The sequence below is a fragment of the Aedes albopictus genome, chromosome 1, assembly GCF_035046485.1.
Source record: "Aedes albopictus strain Foshan chromosome 1, AalbF5, whole genome shotgun sequence".
NCBI lineage: Eukaryota > Metazoa > Arthropoda > Insecta > Diptera > Culicidae > Aedes > Aedes albopictus.
In genome coordinates this window covers 140635463-140656921 of record NC_085136.1, presented here as the reverse complement: position 1 = coordinate 140656921, position 21459 = coordinate 140635463, and the positions used below count along the sequence as shown (strand labels likewise).

At 47.7% G+C, this 21459-nt stretch overlaps 2 protein-coding genes across 10 annotated transcripts in view; both read right to left on the bottom strand.

The window, feature by feature from the left end:
* LOC109422828 (sex determination protein fruitless) overlaps nucleotides 1–21459 on the bottom strand; it is an 883045-nt gene that overhangs the window by 500258 nt on the left and 361328 nt on the right. The gene's annotated exons all lie outside the window — the stretch shown is intronic.
* Nucleotides 1331–3710, bottom strand: LOC115260608 (uncharacterized). Its single transcript, XM_029861626.2, has 2 exons — nucleotides 2869–3710; nucleotides 1331–2798 (listed from the first exon to the last, which is right to left on the bottom strand). Exons 1-2 carry the CDS (start codon nucleotides 3077–3079, stop codon nucleotides 1693–1695), a joined length of 1317 nt encoding a protein of 438 aa, XP_029717486.2. The 5' UTR covers nucleotides 3080–3710; the 3' UTR covers nucleotides 1331–1692.

Genomic DNA, 21459 nt, shown 5'->3' with positions numbered 1-21459 from the left:
AATGTAGGTTCGATTCTCACTTCAGTCAGTGAAAACTTTTCGTCAAACGAAAAATTCTCCACTGGGTATTCCGTGAGTTTTTTGTTGTCTCATGTTTGTGAACGTTTAGTCTATGCAACCTGTAACTTTTTGTGGAAGACGGTGGGTGTTGCGTCTTTTGACGGCGTACCAATGGGTTTCCCATGGAGATCCCATGGGATTACGGGGGTTTCAGGGGCGTTTTAGGTGAGTTCCAGCGACCTTCCAAGTACCAAGAGGCATTCCAACAGCCATGAAACTCCTCTGAAACCCCCCCCCCCCCAATTCCCGTAGGATCCAAAAATGAGGAAAAATGTCCCTTAGATGTTTGAAATTTTCTTAAACGTCCCTACGACCTCCTGAAAACTCCGAATTTTCAATAGCAGAAATCTGATGAACCAAATCAAGGTTCACGCTGAAAATGTGATCAATTGGTTAGTCACTGGTGGTGATCACTCGATCTACTTTTCAGCGTAAACCGTCATTAGATTCAGAAGATTCGTTCTTTATATGTACATCTCGGGGTATTGCTTTGTTCTATCTTCACCTGAAACGTCCCCGAAATATCTTGAAACGCTCCTGAAATAGCCTGAAACACCTCTGAGACCACCTTGAACGCTTCTGAAAACCCTCTGAAAACTTTCTGAACCCCCCTGAAATGTGCCTGAGAATCCCCTGAGACTCCTGAAACCCCTATAAATGCCCCTGAAACGCCCCATAAACGACCTTGAAATCAATCTGTAACCCTTGAGGTGCTCAGAAATAGCCTTAAACACCCCTGACGCTCCCTGATGCGCCTCTGGAATACCCTGAAACTCCTCTTATATGCCCTGAATTTCTCCTAAGATGCTTTATGAACACCCTTTGGTTTTGACAGCTCATCGTTTGGTGGGTTCAGCCGCTTAGGTAGAATAGATTGGGTTCCCAGGCTGACTCGATGCTAACATTTGACATAATCGATGATCGTCGGTTTCACTGGTGCTGTCCAAGGTGCTGTCTCTGTTTATCTGTGTTTAAACTCAACATCACGTTGCATCATGTAACACAACATATGCACTACTGGTGGGGCTTATGATAATTGTAGCCTGTAATCCCTTTTCACACACTGCTGCCCCGATGAACTTCAGCTTTTTTCCCTCCAGTTCAATTTGTTGCACTGCCCAGCCCACCCTGAAGGATAATTCCCGTATCAGTACGATTTAATTGTTGCAAACTCTGGATCAAATGCACGCTTGTATGTATACTTACCAGCGTTGCCAGATGATTTTCCGTATCACTTGTTCAAAAATCTGTATCCCATACAAAATTTAGGCCAAAAATCTGTATACTATATAAATGGAAAATCTGTATTTCATATAAATGCAATCTGTACAGATGCTCAAAAATCTGTATAATACAGATAAACCTGTATATATGGCATCCCTGATACTTACATACATGGAACTCCCTTCACATGGAAGATAATTTCAACAGAATATTCAAGTGAGAACTGAAACCATACAGCACATTCTGCCACATATTTTCTGCCATTTATTAACGAGTGCATTAACATCCATTATTTCGGAATTGACCGTGGTTGGCGCACCAAGATTGGATGACGATTGACTACTCATTTATACAGTGAATGATGATGAGTAGAGGTGTCACTGCATTCACGCGCTTTTTTCCACCTTGTCACACCAGACTCTCCAGCAGCGCTTTCTTTGCGGTAATTTGCGGGTTCAAGTCTTCGCTCGGTCGGCTGTGACATTCCAGCTTCAAGGTGTTGATGCAAAATTCAATAATGGCACCGCTTTCGATTATCTTGAAAACCAACTTGGACACTACGATGGCAAGCAGGAGGAATTTCACAATATCCTCCAATCCGGTCAAGCGATGGTAGATCCAACCGACGTTCGCGAGCTGAAACCCCAGGTGCATCGATACCGCTGCGGTAACTTGAAGTTTACCACCGTCGGAGCACATTATGTCGGCGCAATGTTTCTTCATTAGGGCGAAGTCGAACAGGAAAGCGCCGATTAGGAGCAGCGCGTTCCAGATGGAACCGAGTAGGTCGTAGTCGTCCTCCAGATATCCAACGGTAATCAGCGTGATGATGAATTTGACGGCTAGTAGAAGGACGGGAGAGTTGGTGTCTCGGTTGAACAACTTGAAGACGCAAGGTAGATGTTCTAGTTGAGCTGCCATCAGGCTCGGTTCCAAAGCGAGAAAGTAGTTGTTCATGGAACCGGCGTAGTAGCAGGAAACGATTACCGGAAGCTCGGGGCATTTTATGTGGATGAGGTGCTCATATAGGGGAAGCAAGATGGTTTGATTCGCCGAGGTGATGTCCGGTGAAAAGCATTTGAGTTCTTTGATGGCTATCAAAAGAACCAGCAAAATCATAGTCGCTGGAAGAAGCAGGACTAATTCTTGTCCGTTGGTCTTTACCAAACCAACGTTGAGCCATATTTTGAGTGCCCAGAAGCTGATGAACAAGACTTTCATGTAGATTGCGTAGCTAGGAGTCGCCCAATGTATACTACAGCTGTTGAATATCGTAAGGAGCAAGTTGGATCCTAACGCGATCCAACGTCTCCAGTAGTGGGTTGTTCTCATCGTAACTTCGCGATAACGATACTCCAACAAAACGTCCACGTATTCCACGATGATGTCGCACGCACAAAGCGACATGTAGTGATTGCCGATCACCGACGCGAAAAACTGTATGTAAACGTAGACGCTGGCCATTTGCGGTCCAATCGTTTCCAATATGAACCGAAAGCAGTCCACCGGTTGAACTGTAAATAATTGTAAAATAATTCCAAAATCAACTCCGCACCGAAACCGCTACGCCACTCAGCTGCTCACCCAGTCCGGAATCACGGCAACTGACCAGATAGATGAAATGTAAAACCAACACGGCTCCGTCGCTGACTAGCCGGAAATGGCTCTCGAGAGCTGGCGCGGAACGGCGCCGCTGTTGTTGTTGCTGCAGGTCCTGCATCAGCTGTGATGCCACGCAAAGCGTGAAACTGACGACGAACGAAGAAATCAGAAACAACCGTCCGTGTACGTCCATTTCCGGTGGAAAACTAATTAGACCGACGGATCAGGCTGGTGTTTGAACTGCGGAACGCCAAGCCGTGGGGAGAGAAAGCCCGAACTGCAATCGCTGCTGATAATATGATGCATCCGACGACAGCACAGCACACTCACACGTGATGCAAGTGAGACCCGAACACGTGTGTTGCAACGGTAATCAGGGAAGGTCAGCACTCAGCAGGTAGGCTGAGAGGGGCTGGTGTTTGCCGATCGATTTCCAAAGTAAATATTTGGCGCGATAGATTACAACCGCTTAATGCCACTTGGCACTCGCTTCTCTAGGCCTGGGTGGTGGTACCTAGTAGAGCTAGAGCATCGCGTCAAATCACACCCATCCCGCAGTCACGCGAATCAAGGTTGAGAGGATTAATTTATGAGGGATGAGGTGGGGTTTTGTGGGTGTAATGAAATGTCAACAGTGCTTCGTCTAGGGCTGGTGTGAAGTTTGATTTAGGTGTCATTACAAGGCGTTAAGTAGATGCAATGGGGCGATGCATTTATGACATGGGATCTAAAGTATTGATCCATGTTACCGGGAACTTTGAGGTGCAACAAATTGCAATGTTCAATCACATTTTTAGCTTATAAATGAGAACTCCACATCAATGATGGCGGCCAAGCAGGCTTACCTTACCTTACCGGTCAGGCTAAGGCCGGGTGGCCTCTGTTGTACATAGTAGCCGCCTCCATTCTGCTCGGTCCATGGCTGTTTGTCTCCAGTTCCGCACTCTGCGTAGGGTCCGCAGATCGTCCTCCACTTGGTCGACCCACCTAGCTCGCTGCGCTTCACGTCTTCTTGTACCGGTCGGATGACTCTCGAGAAGCATTTTAGTCGGGTTGCTATCCGACATCCTGATGACGTGACCCGCCCACCGTAGCCTCCCAATTTTCGCGGTATGGACGATGGTTGGTTCTCCCAGAAGCTGATGCAGCTCGTGGTTCATTCGCCTTCTCCAAGTCCCGTCTTCCATCTGCACTCCGCCGTAGATGGTACGCAACACCTTCCGTTCGAAAACTCCAAGGGCGCGTTGGTCCTCTGCACGTAGGGTCCATGTTTCGTGCCCGTAGAGGACGACCGGTCTAATCAACGTTTTGTAGATGGTTAACTTCGTGTTACGGCGAACTTTATTCGATCGTAGAGCTCTGCGGAGTCCAAAGTAGGCACGATTTCCTGCCACAATACGCCTCTGAATTTCTCTGCTGGTGTCGTTGTCGTCGGTCACCAGTGAGCCCAAGTACACGAATTCTTCAACCGCCAAGCAGGCCCTTGATAAATTATAGGCAACTGCGGCAGCAGCAGAGCTTGGGAAGCTAAAGGTGCAGAAGTCTACCTAGACGGTGGCCTAATACCAGGAAGTAATACCAACAAATTGGACGCCGGTCAGGTGACTCAGAAAGCTGGGAGATGTGGGTCTGAAAAGCTGGCCCCTGCTGAATCGAAACAAGCAGAGGATTGCGGTCATTCGTAGATCCTCAGCTACTAGAGGTTAGGGTGGGTCAGGGAGAGGATGCACCTTGGACCCTAGAGGACAGGAACAAATGAAGAGGAAGAAGAAGCAGGATGAGGAGCGCATGGAAGCCAAGGGAAAGCAGGAGGGCAGCTGCCAAGCGAGAGAAGGGTGAAGCACTCGTTAACAAGACGGACGTGCCTAAGTTCTCGAAAGTCTTAAAGGCAATGAGGAGCGTTGCTAAACTCATGGATCTTGAAGCCAACGAACACAGTATTCGACGTACTAGTAGCGCAAAATGATCCTCGAGCTAAAGCGCCACCAAATCTGCAAGGGCGCCGCCTACAAGTATCTAAAGAATGAGGTCCTTCGTGAGGATGTCGAGATGAGAACTTTTACCGCTGAAACGATTCTAAAGGTTAAAAGCCTGGACGAGATCACGGACACGGATGAGCTCGTCACGGCACCGCAGCAGCAGTACGATGAGCAGGTGGCCAAGACAGCCGTTCTAGGGCAGCAGGGACGGTAGTCCAGGGGCATGACGACCCCCCTTGCTCTTCTGCGAGCAGCCTTGTAGTCGCCGGCTAAGAAAAGGACTACTTATCCCAGATCCCAGATGTCAAGCGACTCGTGCCAAGGAATGAGTGATCGAGGGGGTAAAAAATGATGCTTGATTTTTAACGGAGCCTGTGGGGTACTTGGGTACAACCCACAGTATTGCGTCCATTACCGCGTTAATGCAGGGCTCTGGTGTGGTGGACCTTGGAGATAAAGCATGAAACAAATTAACAAAAATCAATTAGAAGGAAGCGGTATTGGTGCGGCTAACCCCTTCGCAAGAAGTGGGTTAACGAGGTCTCCGTTAAGAAGAAGCAAGGATGTAGGAGCGGGAAGCTGTGCACGCAGCTCCAGCGTGGGAGCTCCGATCCATTCCCCGGCTAGCCCCCCGGTAGAGATACTGGACGGAGCGTGGTTGATGAAGGCCATTAACCAAAACAAAGAAGGGCTGCCCGTGGTCGAGGTGGCTGAGCAGCAGCCTGGCAAGATCATCGACTTTGCGTCCACGAAGTCCTACAAAATGTTGTGACTTCGGAAGTCGATGGACGATGGCAGGATCACGTGAGACTCGTTAAGACTGCAGGAGCAGCGGAACCGGTGAAAGGCTAGAAAGATACAAACCCCGAAGGTCGACAGTAATGCCGGCAAGTCGAACCTCAGTCAGGTGTCCTGGAAAGCAGGAAAGTGTGGACCTGAAAACTCTGGCCCGCCCCAGATAGAAGGTAACAGGGAGTTGGAAAAGGAAGAAGAAAAAGCCGCATGTCGAGGAGAACAATGACGCCAAACCAAGAAGGCATAAAAAAGTAGGTGCCAAGCGCGATAAATGTGACGCGCTCGTCATGAAGACTGAACAGTCAAAGTACTCGGACGTTTTGAAGGCGATGCGAAGCGACGCCAAGCTCGTGGATCTGGGAGTCGACGTGCGCAGTATCAGACGTACTCGAACTAGCGAGACGATCCTGGAGCTGAAGCGCGATAAGGAATGCAAGGGCGCCACCTACAGAAGTTTGGTGGAAGAGGTCCTTGGCGAAGGGGTAGAGGTGAGGGCTCTCACACAAGAGGCGACTCTGAAGTTGAAAAATCTAGACGAGGTCACCGAGCGGCAACAGTGTGTCGTACAGGTGGTCACCGCAGCCGTTCGGCTACGGAAGGGGTCGGCAGGGATACAGGTAGCCTTGGTTCAGCTATCTGTGGGGGATGCAAATAAGTCCGTTAAAGTAGGGAAGCTAAAGGTGCCAACTGACCTTGCATGAGCCACCGGGGGTTTGCTTCTGGTGTCCTGAACCAGAACACACATCGTGGAACTGCAGAGGTCCTGACTGGAACAAGCTTTGTAGGCGATGTGGAGGTGGGGCCATAAGGCGCGAGGCTGCATAGACCCTCCCAAGTGTTTGATTTGTACCAAGAAATCTGCTGTTTGCGGGCGAAAGGCCCAAGATGCCCGAACTTCATACGACAAGTGCAGGTTACGCAGCTAGACCTGAACAACCGTGACGCAGCTCAGCAACTGCTTTGTCTGGGGGCTTCCGAATGAGGGACGGATACCAGCCACTGCGTCGTGGACAGGTCCAGAAAAAATGCGGCGATATGGATGACAGGTAAATACCGCGTCCAGGAGTTGGCGTCTACTACATACGAGGGCTTCGTGATCTCCAAAGTAAATGGAGTCTTCTTCTGTAGCTATTATGCACCTCCGCTGTGGTCGATCGAGCAGTTTACGTATAACTGGACTGTTTGACGACCCTGCTGACAAGGTGAAGGCTGATGGTAATTGTGGGTGACTTCAATGCCTGGGATGTGGAACGGAGAAGCAGTTTCACGCTCCAACGGGGTCAGATCATGCTATGGGGCAGCAGGGGCGGATGTCCTGGGGCCTGACGCACCCCCCCGCTTGCGAGTCAGCCGCGTAGTTGCCGGCTAAGAATAGGACTAACCCCAATTCAAGGTGTCAAGCGACCCGTGCCGAGGAATGAGTGATCGAGGGGGTGAAAAAGATGCTCGATCTTTAACGGAGCCTGTGGGGCACCTGGGCACCCCCCACAGTAAGCTGTCCCTTACCGCGTTAATGCAGAGCTCTGGCGTGGTGTACATTCTTTCTCGTGCGACTCGTGGGAATAAAATATGAGTAAACAAATTTCAAAAACAAGTGTAACAGGTAGTAGTGGTGCGATCAACCCCTTCGCAAGAAGCGGGTTGATGCGGTCTCCAACAAGGAGAAGCGAGGAGTCAGGTGCTGGAAGCTGCTTACGCAGCTCAAGCGTGGGAGCTCCTGTCCACTCCACGGCAAGCCAGCCGGCGGAGGTTATGGACGGAGCATGGTTGCTGAGGGCCATCAGCCAAGTAGCAGGAAAAGGACGGCCCGCATTAGAGGTAGCTGAGCAGCAGCTTGGCAAAATTATCGACTTCGCGACAACTAAGTCGAATATAAGCAAGGACCTGAAAACGGCCTTGCTTCGGCTTAGAGCGTCAGTCGATGAGGCCAAGCAGGAGCACGCGGTCGCGTTGCTGGCTGCGGCAGTGGCGGAACCCGCAAAGGAGAAAGCGTCTAAGCTTACGCAAACGGAGGCCTTCTCCTTCGCGGGTAGTCCGAAGAGTGTGGAAGCGAATGCTCGTGACAAACGTGACAAGCATTCGCAGAAGCGGGCGAGGCAGCCGTCAGGTGAGGAGCTGTCTGGCGGTGCCCGCAAGGCCAGGCGCATAATAACCCCGAAAGCCGGTGGTAATGCCGGAAAGTCGGACCCCAGCCAGGGTTCCCGGAAAGCTGGGAAGGGTGGGCCTGAAAAGGCCGGCCCGTCCCGGAATGATGGGAACAAGGTGTTGCGACCAATGGTGGGCCCTCAGCAGCCACAGAGCAGGGCGATCCAAGGAGAGGACCCTCCTTGGACAAAGGTAGAGCGGAAGAGGAAGAAGAAGGTGAATCCGCAGGCAGAAGTGCAGGTCGCCAAGCCAAGGCGTAGGAAGGCAGGTGCCAGGCGCGAAAAAGGTGACGCTATCGTCATCAAGACCGAACAGTCGAAATACTCGGACGTCTTGAAGGCGATGAGGTGCGACGCCAAGCTTGAGGGTCTTGGAGCCGACGTACGCAGTATCAGACGTACTCGTACGGGCGAAATGATCCTGGAGCTTAAGCGCGAGAAGGATCACAAGGGCGCCGCCTACAAGAGGCTGGCAGAAGAGGTCCTTGGTGATGGAGTGGAGGTGAGGGCTCTTACGCATGAGGCGACTCTGAAGGTCAAAGACCTAGATGAGATCACCGAAGCGGAAGAGCTCGTCACGGCACTGCGGCAACAGTGCGATGTGCAGGTGGCTGCCACAGCCGTCAGGCTGCGGAAGGGGCCAGCAGGGACACAGATAGCTCTGGTTCAGCTACCTGTGGCGGACGTTAAAAAGTCCGTTAAAGTAGGGCGGATAAAGGTGGGCTGGTGCGTATGTCCTTTGACATTCCACGAGCCACCAGAGGTTTGCTTTAGGTGTCTGGAACCAGGACACAAGTCGTGGGACTGTAAAGGCCCTGACAGGCGCAAACTGTGTCGGCGATGCGGCGCTGAAGGTCATAAGGCCCAAAGCTGCACGAGTCCACCCATCTGTATGATCTGTACCGGGAAAACCTCGAAAAACAGACATACGTGCAGACACAGTGCAGGTAACGCAGCTGAAACTGAACCACTGTGATGCGGCTCAGCAACTGCTTTGTCAGGCGGTTTCTGAGTGGGAGACGGATATCACCATCATTTCGGACCCATACCGAGTACCCGCCGGCAACGGCAACTGGGCCTCGGATGGGACCAGGAAAATGGCGGCGATATGGACGACGGGTAAATGCCCCGTGCAGGAGTTGGTGTCTACTACCTATGAGGGCTTCGTGGTCGCCAAGGTAAACGGGGTCTTCTTCTGTAGCTGTTATGCGCCTCCGCGGTGGCCGATCGAGCGGTTCACGCAAATGCTGGACCGCTTAACGACCGTGCTAACAGGGCGAAGGCCGGTGGTAATAGCGGGTGACTTTAATGCCTGGGCTGTGGAATGGGGAAGCCGTTTCACGAAACAGCGGGGTCAGATCCTGCTAGAAACACTGGCCATCTTAGATGTCGACTTGGCTAACGTCGGTACCAAGAGTACCTATAGTCGAAACGGAGCGGAGTCAATTATTGACGTGACTTTTTGTAGTCCTGGCCTAACAAGTAGTCCGAACTGGAGAGTAGATGATGGCTACACTCACAGCGACCACCTGGCGGTTCGCTACAGTATCGACTACAACAACAGCAGACAGCGGATAGAAGAAGAGGCGGCTAGGCCAAGGCCAAGCCCTCGTAGGTGGAAGACATCATACTTCGACGAAGAGGTATTTAGGGAAGCGCTCCGCCGTGAGCGAAACTTACTCGGTTTAGACGGCGACGAGCTGGTAGCGGTGATCTCACGTGCGTGTGATGCGACCATGCCTAGGCGAGTCCACCCTAGAAATGGGAGGCCACCGGCTTACTGGTGGACCGACGCGATTGCGGACCTGCGCCGCGCCTGCCTAAGGGCTAGGCGGCGGATGCAGCGAGCACGATCAGAGGAAGAGCGAAACGAACGGCGGGTGATGTTCGCCGCTGCAAAAGCCGCGCTCAAGACCGAGATAAGAGCAAGCAAAAAGGCCTGCTTTGAGGGTCTCTGTCAGAGTGCCAATACGAACCCGTGGGGTGACGCCTACAGGATCGTTATGGCCAAGACGAGAGGTGTGATGGCTCCTACAGAGCAATCTCCAGAGATGTTGGAGGGGATCATTGGAGGACTTTTTCCGCGTCATGATCCTAGTCCTTGGCCTCCTTTCGTAGGACAGCCGGGGACTGGAGCTAGCGATTAGACGAGGGTCCTTGATGTGGAACTTTCGGGGATAGCAAAGTACCTTAGCATAGGTTAGGCCCCAGGTCCGGACAGAGTTCCGAACCTGGCCTTAAAAGTAGCTATTGCAGAGGCTCCCGACATGTTCTGGTCTGCTATGCAAAAATGCCTGGACGAGGGAGTTTTCCCAGAGGTTTGGAAAGGGCAGAGCCTGGTGCTACTGCCAAAGATGGGGAAACCACCCGGAGACTCGTCGGCGTATAGACTAATATGCTTGATCGACACGGCGGGAAAGGTGTTCGAAGAGATCATTCGTTTACAAAAAACTACCGAGATAGCACTCCAGCGTAAGAGGAGCCAGATTCGCTACTGTGGCGGTAGTGATTTTGATGTACTGGATGGACTCTAGATGACTCCTGGACTCGGTGTTTTGGACTGTCATGAACCACGAGGTGTTGAGGTTGAAGCTCACGCTGGACGTGGTTTTCGGCGGCTTTGCTGACGATAATTCGTTGGAGATCTGCCGATCGAAGAAGCGAAGTTGACTGCAGCCTACTCGATCGCAGTTGTGGAGGGGTGGATGAGCTCCAGGAAACTGCAATTGACGCACTACAAAGCTGAGTTGGTTGTGTTGAAGAAATTGGCAATCGACCTGCTTCATTGGCACTGTCCCGGATCTGCAATAGCTCCGCGGTGGATGCCAGTAAGTGTAAGCTTCTAACTTGTGTCGCTTCGTCCATAGCTAAGCATGTGGGTACGGCATTACCATTTGACAGTTACCGAAGAGTTTTTCAAGTCTACATTCAGAAGTAGAGCAGCACTACAGCTGCTGTATTACACGACAACTTCCAAAATGCACCTGCTGCTGTCGTCCCTGATGGTCGTATCGCTTTCCATCATTTTTTCCACTCCATTTGACGTGGGAGACAGCCACTTGAATTCCATTTCGCTGCCGCCGACCGGAAGTCATGCGAAATCAGCGCTACAAAAGGAACGATTTTTCCCAATCGAAATAGGTAGCATTCTACCCTCGCCTCGTTCGCAATAGAATACCAAAAGGAAAACGATGCCTTTGATGGCGTTAGGGTACATATGTACAGTGCGGGTTAGCTATCAACAGCTTGCCCGGGAGTTCCACGAATAAGCTGCTCCACTGACTGACGTCGTCGTCGACGACGACGACGACGATGATATGAGGAATCGCGTGCTAGAAAGACGTTCCGTCGAGCTCAGGAAAAAAACGACTTCAAATCTGATCCTCTAGCTCCCTTCTGTATTGCATCGATACCTACCTACCTACCGGTAGGTACTCACAGTAATGGTAGGTTGTACTCCAGAAAAATGGGTGTTGCTGGAATAAATTTCTATTAGCGCTAGGCACTATTATCAGCCGGTGTTTGAGCAATCGGTCCTAGCTCGATTGTCGGGAAAGAAATTGATGAAATACCACGCTCGCTCCAGGAGCTGTAATTAAAATTGACACGAAACGTGTTGATAGTTTTCACAGGCATTTGCTTTTTTATTGACAGATAATTTACTTCCCATCAGTTTCGAGGGGGAGCTGAACCCGGAATGACACCGCGTCGAGTGCGCGAAAAGGTGCGACCGAGCGGCACGGATCGTTTCAACTCGCATTTCACACTGCAGCTACAATTGCGTCAAAACAAATGTAATCCTTGCACGCGAAGTACGGCGGCGGCCGGCGGCGGCCGGTGGCAGCCGGCAATAGCGTTGTCCTTCAAAACAGTTCAGTCGGTGCACGGATCGCGAGGGAATGATGGCGGCAACCACTTTCTAATCCAACCGACTGACATGACCCCTACCGCTGCTGCTGGTGGTGGATTGGATAGCATTCGCTTTGGTTCCACTCGCAAGGCGGGTACAGTCGTACCACTATTTACATGTCAATTTAGCAAAAACACATTCATCTCCCGTCCGTCCGTCGACCGTCGCGTCGGTCCTGGATGGAGTTTTCTATTCCCGACCGACATCGCGTCGCGTAGTGAATCCGGTGTTCCATCCGTCCATCAAATCGGACGTGGATTGCATCATAGAAAACGGCGGGCGCGCAAAAAAGAAAAAAAAAAACAAGCGAGCTGGAAGCTTTGTTAATTCAGGTCACTTTGCCGTGTAATTAGACCAAAGTCACTCACATCGGGTGATGTCTGTTGGATTTGGGTTCGAGTCGGACAGAGATGTCCGATGCACCGCGACGCGATGAAGCACGGAACTGCGAAACTTTGCGCGCATCCCTCGTTGTTGTTTGCTCCGGATTCGAATTGTAATCCGGCAACTGGACAGTTGTCCAAAACAGCCTCTAACCATCTGCTGCAGAGCGATGAAGCTGGTCATTGTCAGTGACTGGTTGAGGGGATTATCATGGGGTTATTGAAGGTTATTTGAAAATTTTGACATTGAGATATAAAATAGCTGCAAACACTATCCAAAAGGTCTATCTATAGTGGGCTGGTCATGGCAGGAACCTGCCGAAAAGCAATTCTACACAAAGTGGTCGCAAAAGGTTCCAATGGGATTAGATAATGTAGAGTGCGATATGGGCAGACCAAGTTTGGGGTAATCTAGCTCCTGTCCTTACTTTGTCGAGGTACCGGTCCGGCTGTGACCAACACTAGAAAAAATCGGGTCATTTCGGTCATAAGCTGACAGAGAAGGGAAGTTAGCTTCTGCAAGCCTGAAAGTCTGTTCTCCACCAAGTTAGAAGCGGCTCACAATAGCGTCTGTTCCCCATGTTAGGGGTGGCTGATCAGCATCCGAATACCAGAATAACACAAACCGAGACCAATGGCAACGACCCCTGCAAACACAAAAGACTTGCGATCGGAAGCTTGGTACGTGGAACTGTCAATCTCTCAACTTCATCGGAAGCATCCGCATACTCGCCGATCTACTGAAGGACCACGGGTTTGACATCATAGCACTGCAGGAGGTGTGTTGGATAGGTTTCATGGTACTATCTATCAGAACTGCGGCAAAGCACGCGAGCTGAGAACAGCTTCCATCGTGTTGGGTGATATGCAGATGTGCTAAATCGATTAGTTACCGATCGACGGAAGAATGCCAAGAAGACGCAATCGCGAATCGCCCATGTTGTGATCGATGGACGGAGCTTCTCTGTCATTATCGACATCAAGACATACCGTAGCGATAAGATCAACCGTAAGCACTACCTGGTGATGAGCAAGCTTCACGAAAAAAATATTCGTCATCAACAATGTACTATACCAGCTACGTACAATACTACGGTACACCCTAAAGGCACCAACGTGTGCTAGGAACGAAGTTGACGGAACAACTGGTTCGACGAAGATTGTAAAGCGACTTCAAAGGAGAAGTACACAACGTGAGCGGTAATACTGCAGCATGGAACTCGACAGAACGTCGACTCTGTCTTTGGGATCTCAAATGTATCATAACTAAACTTCAAGAGTTTATTTCCTGCAATCGGTTGACCTCTTGGATGCACCTCTTCATCACGGGAGAAGATAGATGTCGAACGATGACGCGGCAGATCGGCATTGTTTTCTCCATGGCATCCCCCATCATTCGATTCCATCTCCTTGCCCGCCTTAATGACAGCTAACGTGCTGCAGGCAAGGTTGCAAGGTTACGCTGACGAAAAACGCATCTAGGGACGTTGTTTGCCTATTCGGAAAAGGACACAAAACCCCTGCAGGAGAAAGCGCTACGCCTCGAGAAGAAAAAGAGGATTGAGCTATCAATCGCGAAGAAGATTGAGCTGGATAAGGCGTTTATAACGTAAATAAGTTTTACACTCTTAAAAAATTAGGAATTTACTCGTGACGTAAATCATCAAAGTACGTAAACATTTCATGACTAAATGGCAAGTTTGACTCAACTTTACGTCCATCATGTAAATTCGAGTTGGTTGCACAAAATGTCAACAAACCTATCTCACCAGGTACGTAGAAACAGTTTCACATTTATCATCTATCTCACAACTCGGTGATATGGCCGAGAGGTAAAGTCCACGCCTCTCAATCAGCGGACCAGTGTTCGAATCCAGTTCATTATTTTAAATTTATATGTTTCATCTGTCGATTCGGTTTTAGCGATTGGTAGCTCGATTTTTTTTGTGATAGAAGATGTAAATTTATGTGAAACGGGCCGCTCCTTTTATGTGCATCCAAGTGAACTTAATTTTACATATTTTTTTCTAAGAGTGTACTATTCGCGCAAGTCGATGAGAAGGAAGAAGATAGGAGTGTGTATAGCCGACGTAGCAGTCGCAAAAGTGCACATGTCCTGAATGGCTGCCAGTCAGTCAATGGACACGAGAGCAACTTGGAACGACCTCGGTTAGGTCTCCTCAAGGAGGTTACCAAACAAGCCAGCTATGGAAGTTCGAAGACGTTGTATTTTACAATAAGCGACCAATGGCCGAGCAGCGTCTCAAATGTCCATTGTCTCACTAGGTCACATATACGGGAAATTAAACAACAGCTGGTTGAATACGCTGCGAAGGTGATTAGACATGAATCGGATCTCAATCGCATCTAGTATTTTCCGTTAGATATGCTCGTGAAGCCAAGGAAACCTGAAAAGCTACGCGTTGTATGAGATGCAGTCGTTGTAGTACAAGGAGTTTTTTTTTAAGTCGGTTCTCCTATCAGTTCCAAATTTGTTGATACCCCTTAAGCTGTGATTTGTCGCTATCGACTGAGGGAAACAGCCATCAGCGCGAATATATTAGAAATCTTCCATTATGTCCGAATAAAACCGGAAGATCAACAAGCCTAGTGGGCCTAGTGGCGGAACAATCCAACAGTGCCGGTGCAAGTTTGGATGTGGTCATTTTCGGATCCACTTGCTCGCCATGTTCCACGCAGGACGTCAAGAATGGCAACGACGATGAACATGAAGAGGTGTTTCCTAAAGCAGTCACACTACGTCGACGACTAATTGAACAGCGTCTTCAAAGCGGTTGAACATCTGCTAGAACGCGAGAAAACCTTACATGAACGACCAGGATTGCAGATACGGTATTGGGCGTCAAACTTCTCGGAAGTGTTGAGACGAATCGAAGAGCACAACACTCAAGAAATTGAAAGCTTCGTAACGGATAAAAGTAGTCAGTAGGGACTGACCTTGGGATTGGAGCGGCTGCCCAATCCCCAACGAGAACATGTACTATTACGCAGCAACCTTCTGCTGCAATTCGGAGCGGCTTTTCGATGACCGTTGCTATCAAGCGCAGAGTCATTGGGAACGACGCACGATCTGTACTCTCAAGGCTCCGGGTGGATCGACGGCAATACTGACAGTTCGTGGAGTTTCGTGTCCCAGAGATACTAAACAAAATAAGCGTCGCCGATTGGAGATGGGTGCTATCCAGGCAGAACGTGGCGGTCGGAACCACGAAGTGAGTCAAGAATTCCAACTGTTTCGAAAGCTGCTGCGGGTTCAAAGGCACTGCATTCCTTTACGATAACGAGAGTCAGTTTTTTGTGTGGAAGATGACTTGGTGGAAGAATGTACATTCGAAGGGTTGTGGAACGTACTCGTCAATGTGCCGAGCCGACAACACAGTGTCATTGGTTCCTCAAGTAGGAGCGGCTGGTAAGAGTTGTGCCGATGCAAAAGTATCGGCTCTACGATCAACGTTGATATGCTGTCAAGCGAGAAACTAAACGCAACAGAATGATCATTCTGGAAGTTTATACTGGTGGTAGCGTTTTCACAGAAGTTTAGAATTCTTAAAAACATTCGGAGACACCGAGATGAACTGGCAAACGGAGAAACTGTGGTCAGCGAATTTCAGCAAAACTACAACGTTCCGGGACTGAAGGCTGCCGTTCGGAAGGCTATAAATTACTGTATTTGGCACTCGGTATACCGAGATGTTCCACAGGTCCCGTAAATGGGTCCACTACCATTGTGCCAATCCCCTAGGTCCTATGTGAGAGCCATCACCTTCGTTGCACTCAACTATTTCAGCCCACTGACAGTGCGAGTTCAGCGAGTGATTTGCCAAGCGGTGGGTGACCCTACCTACATCCACAGAGGAGGCGAACACCAAGGAGAGAAGAGTTAAAAATGAAGGATAGAAGGAAGAACGAACGAAAACCGGAGAACGATCAGCAGTTCAGATTGGATCACGGACGTATGCAGCCCGATAGTACGCGAGTGAAAAAGTTTGAAAATAGAAAAGCGAGTTCAACGGACACCAAGTGGGAGTTCCAACGTCCCTGGAAACCCCCAGAGTATGTCGACCTGGGACAAAATTGCCGGAAATAACGAAGGGACCCCATGAGAATCCCGCCATGGTCGCGTTCGCCAAGTCATCACGACGGAATGTTCCCGGTCGACCTAGTAACCCACATGGTGCCCTGTCATAGTTCCGTTCATCGGGTGTCTTTGTGGAGCACCGCCACGGTCAATAAAGAACACCTAAGTACACGAATGACCACCACAGTTTCATCCGTCGAGCCCTCGGGTGAAAAGCCCACGACCAACTACGAATATCCATGTAGATCCCCACCGTCGTTCCGTCCGTCGGGCCATCCGACCACTCATGGAGCCCATTGACATGGACAGTCAAGAACACCCACGTTAGGCACCGCCATGGCCAGCTAAGAACACGCACATGGATCTCCGCCATAGTTTCGTTCGTCGGACAATTCGTTGACAATGGTGGGAAAGCCAACGAAGCATCCACGTAGATTACCGCCGCAGTTCCGGTTATCGGGCCAGCCGGCGACTTGGCGGGAAGCCCAGGTAGCCAAGAACACCCACGAAGATGTCCACCACAGTACCTTCCTCCGGACCATTGGGCGAGTCTGTGGAAAGCCCATGGTCAGTCAAGAACCCCAACGAGGATCTCGCCGCCGTTCCATTCTCAAGTATTCCGGCACGGCCAGCACATGAAACCCTCGCCACAGTCACGTTTACCAATTCAACACGGCGGAAGGCTCCCGGTCGACCAAGTAAACCATTTGGAGCATCGCTACAGCCCATCGGGTCTTCAGACATGTGGACATCACTGGCAGTTTCACACTTCGACGTCGTTGTGTTGCAGGAGGTTTAAAGGGCTGCTGGACAGGTGGCGTGGAAAAGCGGCATGCGTTCTTCCTAGTCTGTGCCACCAGAAATGATCTGGTAATAGGAGTTAGAGTGTTATGCAAGATACAATACCGCGTGATCGGGTGGCAGGTTCAAGGATCACGTCCTTTTCTTCAACTACATCATCATCACGAAGGGAGATCTGTTGAACAACATAGACCAATTTTAGAAGTGGCTAAAGATTACGCACAATAGTTGAAAGTGACCCTACAAACGGAACATCAGCTGGGTATCCCTACTCTTAAAAATGACTGAATAGACTTCCGATCCACCAGAGGTAGTATCTCAGCTGCAGCACTGGACTCAGTGGCTTCAAATCGAAGAAATTACTGCCAGAGGAAAATGAGTCAGCAATAAGAACGAAAAGTGATGGAAGATCTACATCACGTTGCAAGCCCCCAGAAAACCTTTGAAATCCAGTGAACTCCACTGAAACCCACTTGGTGAAAACTATTGAAACATCATGAAGCCCACAGGCAACCTTTTGAATCTCTTTGAAACCTCCAAAACACCCAGAAATTCACGAAACAATCCTGAAATTCTAAAGACCCTCGGAAACCCCTAGATATCCCCTTATCATCATCTTAAGCCTGAGACCGTCTGAATTATCAAATACCCTAAATTCTTCTGAAGACTCTCTTCAATCGCCTGAAAGCTCCTGGAACTCTGGAATTCCAGAATTCCCAGCAGAATCATTATTAATACCTCTTGAAACCCGGCTGAAACCCCCTGGGACGTCTAAACACTTCTCAATCACCAGCAATCCCTTAACCCTTTGGAGTCGGAGGGGTCATATATGACCCCAATATAGAAATGGCTGTATAAATACGGACATTTTATAAAATAGAACACTGCCTTTGGCAAAGCTGTTGCAAATTGAGTCCTCTATTAAGGAAAAATAGGAATATTTGTATATGAGACTTAACTGTCAACATAGAACATCCTGAACACCGTGAAGTTTGGAGAAACGAAATAATTGACATACCAGTTGATCTCAAAGCTGAGTTTTGATATGGGATACGTTCATATGTATTCATTTAACCTCCGCCAAGAATATCAAAAGTTGTTTTAAAATCTGGGATGTTCTAGGTGTTTTAAACTGTCCTATAGTGAAGTCCTTCAAATCTACATGAATAATTCTATGTGTGTTTGCCATAAATAATTACATATAGAAATATACTGGGATCCGTGAAGCTCTTGAAATCTGTAATGCCATCTATACACACTACAGGGATATTCTAGGTCAGTCAAACTACCTTGGAGTTCAGAACTTCAGATCTACACTCTTAGCAGTAGTTATATCTGCTTTATTGAGTAACGTTGCATAATCAACTGCAATTACTGGACCAATCTGAAGACTAGACATTATTATAAACTTTTGGATCATTCAGGGCTGGATGGCTGTCCTTTAATAAAGTCCTTCAAGTCTTCAAATATAACTTTACGTGTTTTCGCCATAAATAATAACATTACATAATCTACTGGGATCCGTGAAGCTCTTGAAATCTCAAATGTCATTTATATAAAGTATAGGGATATTCCAGGTCAGCCAAACTACCTAGGAGTTCAGAACTCCAGGTCTACACTCGTAACAGCAGTCACACCTGACAAACGGAGTAACGTTACATAATCAATCGCGGTTACAGGACCAACCTGAAGTCTGCTATATATTAATATGAACCTTTGGGACATTAAGGGTCGTCCAAACTGTCCTGAAGTTCTGCTCTGAACAGTAACAGTAACACAGCGTAACAAAAATTAACTTTTGGTCTGTCTTCATAGCAAACTTATGTGTCTCTGACAGATTTTGGGCCGCTGAATCCGAATCTGGGCTCAGATTTGCTCTAGCACGTCACAATATTTTGCTGTACCTCAATTTATAGGGCAAAATATGCGATTTTGGCCTGTTTTGAATGCAAGCCATTAGGCATGGAAATAATTTTTTAACCAATCAAAGGATAAATTGGTCAATTAACATCTAAATTAACGATTCATGCAAAATATTTCATTTCACCAAATCGAATTTGATAGTTTTAAGTGATTTATGTTAGGTACGATATTTCCCATACAAGTCACCCTTAAAAAGTTGCATGCAAGTTTACATGCTGACATAAAATGCTTAAATCTACCAGATTTGATTTGGTAAAACGAAATATTTTGCATGAGTCAATAATTTAGATGTTAATTGACCAATTTATCCTTTGATTGCTTAAAAATATATTTCCATGCCTAATAGCTTGCAGTCAAAAAAGCCCAAAATCGCATATTTTGCCCTATAAATTGGAGTATGGCTCAAAATTGTGACGTGTTGGAGCAAATCTGAGCCCAGATTTAGCGGCCCAAAATCTGTCAGAGTCACATTAGTTAGCTCTTGAGACAAAAAAAATGTTGCGCTGTGTAATTATTCACACCATGAACTGTGACATTACACATCTAACTGGAATCTGTAAATCCCTTGGCATCCCGAGCAGGAACAAATAACTGACACATAACTGCAGCATACCAAAGTCAGGTATCATACCAAGACAAGGTATTGGTCGGTTATCCTGGTGTGGAAAATAACTTATTTAGGTATTGTGTTGGTATTGATATAATACCTCAACGAGTTATTGGTTTGGTGTTGAGGACTGCTTGAGGTATTATTCAATTATGGAAAACTCACTGTTTGTATGGAAAAATCGCCGATTATTATTTAGGTATTGCCATACCTGATGTCATTATTTACGTGTTATGGACAGAATACACACCAGTTATTATTTTAGGTATTTTACCTCTTATGCAGGGCTTATTAATACCTCATTCAGGTTGTAGGTATTCGGTTTTCCATACTTGAGTTTGGTATTCTTCAGCTATTTTCTCCTGCTCGGGATTCCATGAGTCATTCCAAGATAGTTTTGAGATATTCCAGTTCAGTCAAACTACTTCGGTGACCACAGCTTCAGGTCTACACTTGTGGTAATAACTTTTGCCAGTACGTTAAGAAGTGTTACATCCACTGAATTTACCGAAGAAGTTCGAGGAACAATAAGCGTTGATATATATTTTTGGGATGTTATGCGTCAACCACTGTAACATGAGGTGATTTCGTTTTAGATAATAACGTTACACAACCAAATATGTAGCATCCATGAACCTCTTAACTATCAAGGATCACTTCATGATAGATTTGTGACAATTTAGGTCATCCAATCTATCATGGAGTACACACATATCTGCATTTGCTATGCTAGCCTGCTATACTTACCGTATTAGCTAATATTCTTCAAGGACTTGTAGGAATTGTCCTATACCTTTGAAACAGACTTTTAAAACTTGTATGAATCTTATTTTTTTTAAATATGCATTAGTTATAGTCATTATTTGTGCTATAAAAAGCTACATTACTTAATCTAACCCACCCAGATCCGTGAACTTCTGTGAAACTCAGAGCCATTCCAAAATACCCTCGAGATATTTCAGGATTACTAAACTTCCCTTCAACTAAGAACTTCCAGCTAAGCTGAAGATATGACGAAGCCACATCTCGAGCACAAATCTGAAGGCAAATATGGGACGTCATCGAGGATAAGCACTGCAGCCACGAACCGAGTGTTGTGGTGAAGAAATGCTGATTCAGTTTTATTATAAGTTTTATTAACACTTAAAAAATTGAAATAGATACAATCAACACGGTTGGTAATGTTGTGTAACTCAAAACAACATAAAATGTATTATTACGGATGTAGACTCCATGTTGCATGATTATAAGATGCGACACAAATGCACCCTGGTGTCAAGTGTCGAAAATAAACAAACAAACAAACAAAACATGTTGCATTATGTCCATATTGCAGGACAGTGTGTATGATTCGTAATATCCTTAGCTATGGCATAGTTTCCAGGTCTCCAGTTAGCCGAATGGATAAGGTTATGGATCGCCAATCCGGAGACGGCGGGTTTGATTCCTATTCGGATCGGGAACTTTTCTCGGATTCCATGGGCATAGTGTATCATTGTACTTGCCTCACAATATACAAATTCATGCAATGGCAGGCAAAGGAAGCCCTTCAATTAATAACTGTGGGAGTGCTCAAAGAACACTAAGTTGAAGAGAGGCAGGCCAAGTTCCAGTGGGAACATAGAGCAACAAAGTAGAAGAAGAATGTCATAGTCTCTGAATGTTTGTCCGTTGAACATCCAGAAGATTTACTGGACATGATAGATTACATATAGTAGCTTTGTATAATGATAGAAGTTTCCGTTACCCCCGTAGACTTCAGGATCTGAACTCAAATACAGTTTGGATGAACTAGGATATCCTGACTATTCTGATACTGTCTTTTGAACTTTCAGAAGACTTACTGGACATGATAGATTACAAATCGTAGCTTTGTATCATGAATGAAGTTACCGTTACACCTGTAGACTTCAGGATCTAATCTCAAGAACA

What these genes read in the sequence shown, in the direction of transcription:
- LOC115260608 (XM_029861626.2), bottom strand. Translation starts at nt 3,079, where the DNA reads ATGGACGTACACGGACGGTTGTTTCTGATTTCTTCGTTCGTCGTCAGT. An exon ending in TTGCCGTGATTCCGGACTGG is followed by an intron (nt 2,799 to 2,868) that starts GTGAGCAGCTGA and finishes AATTATTTACAG; the next exon opens with TTCAACCGGTGGACTGCTTT.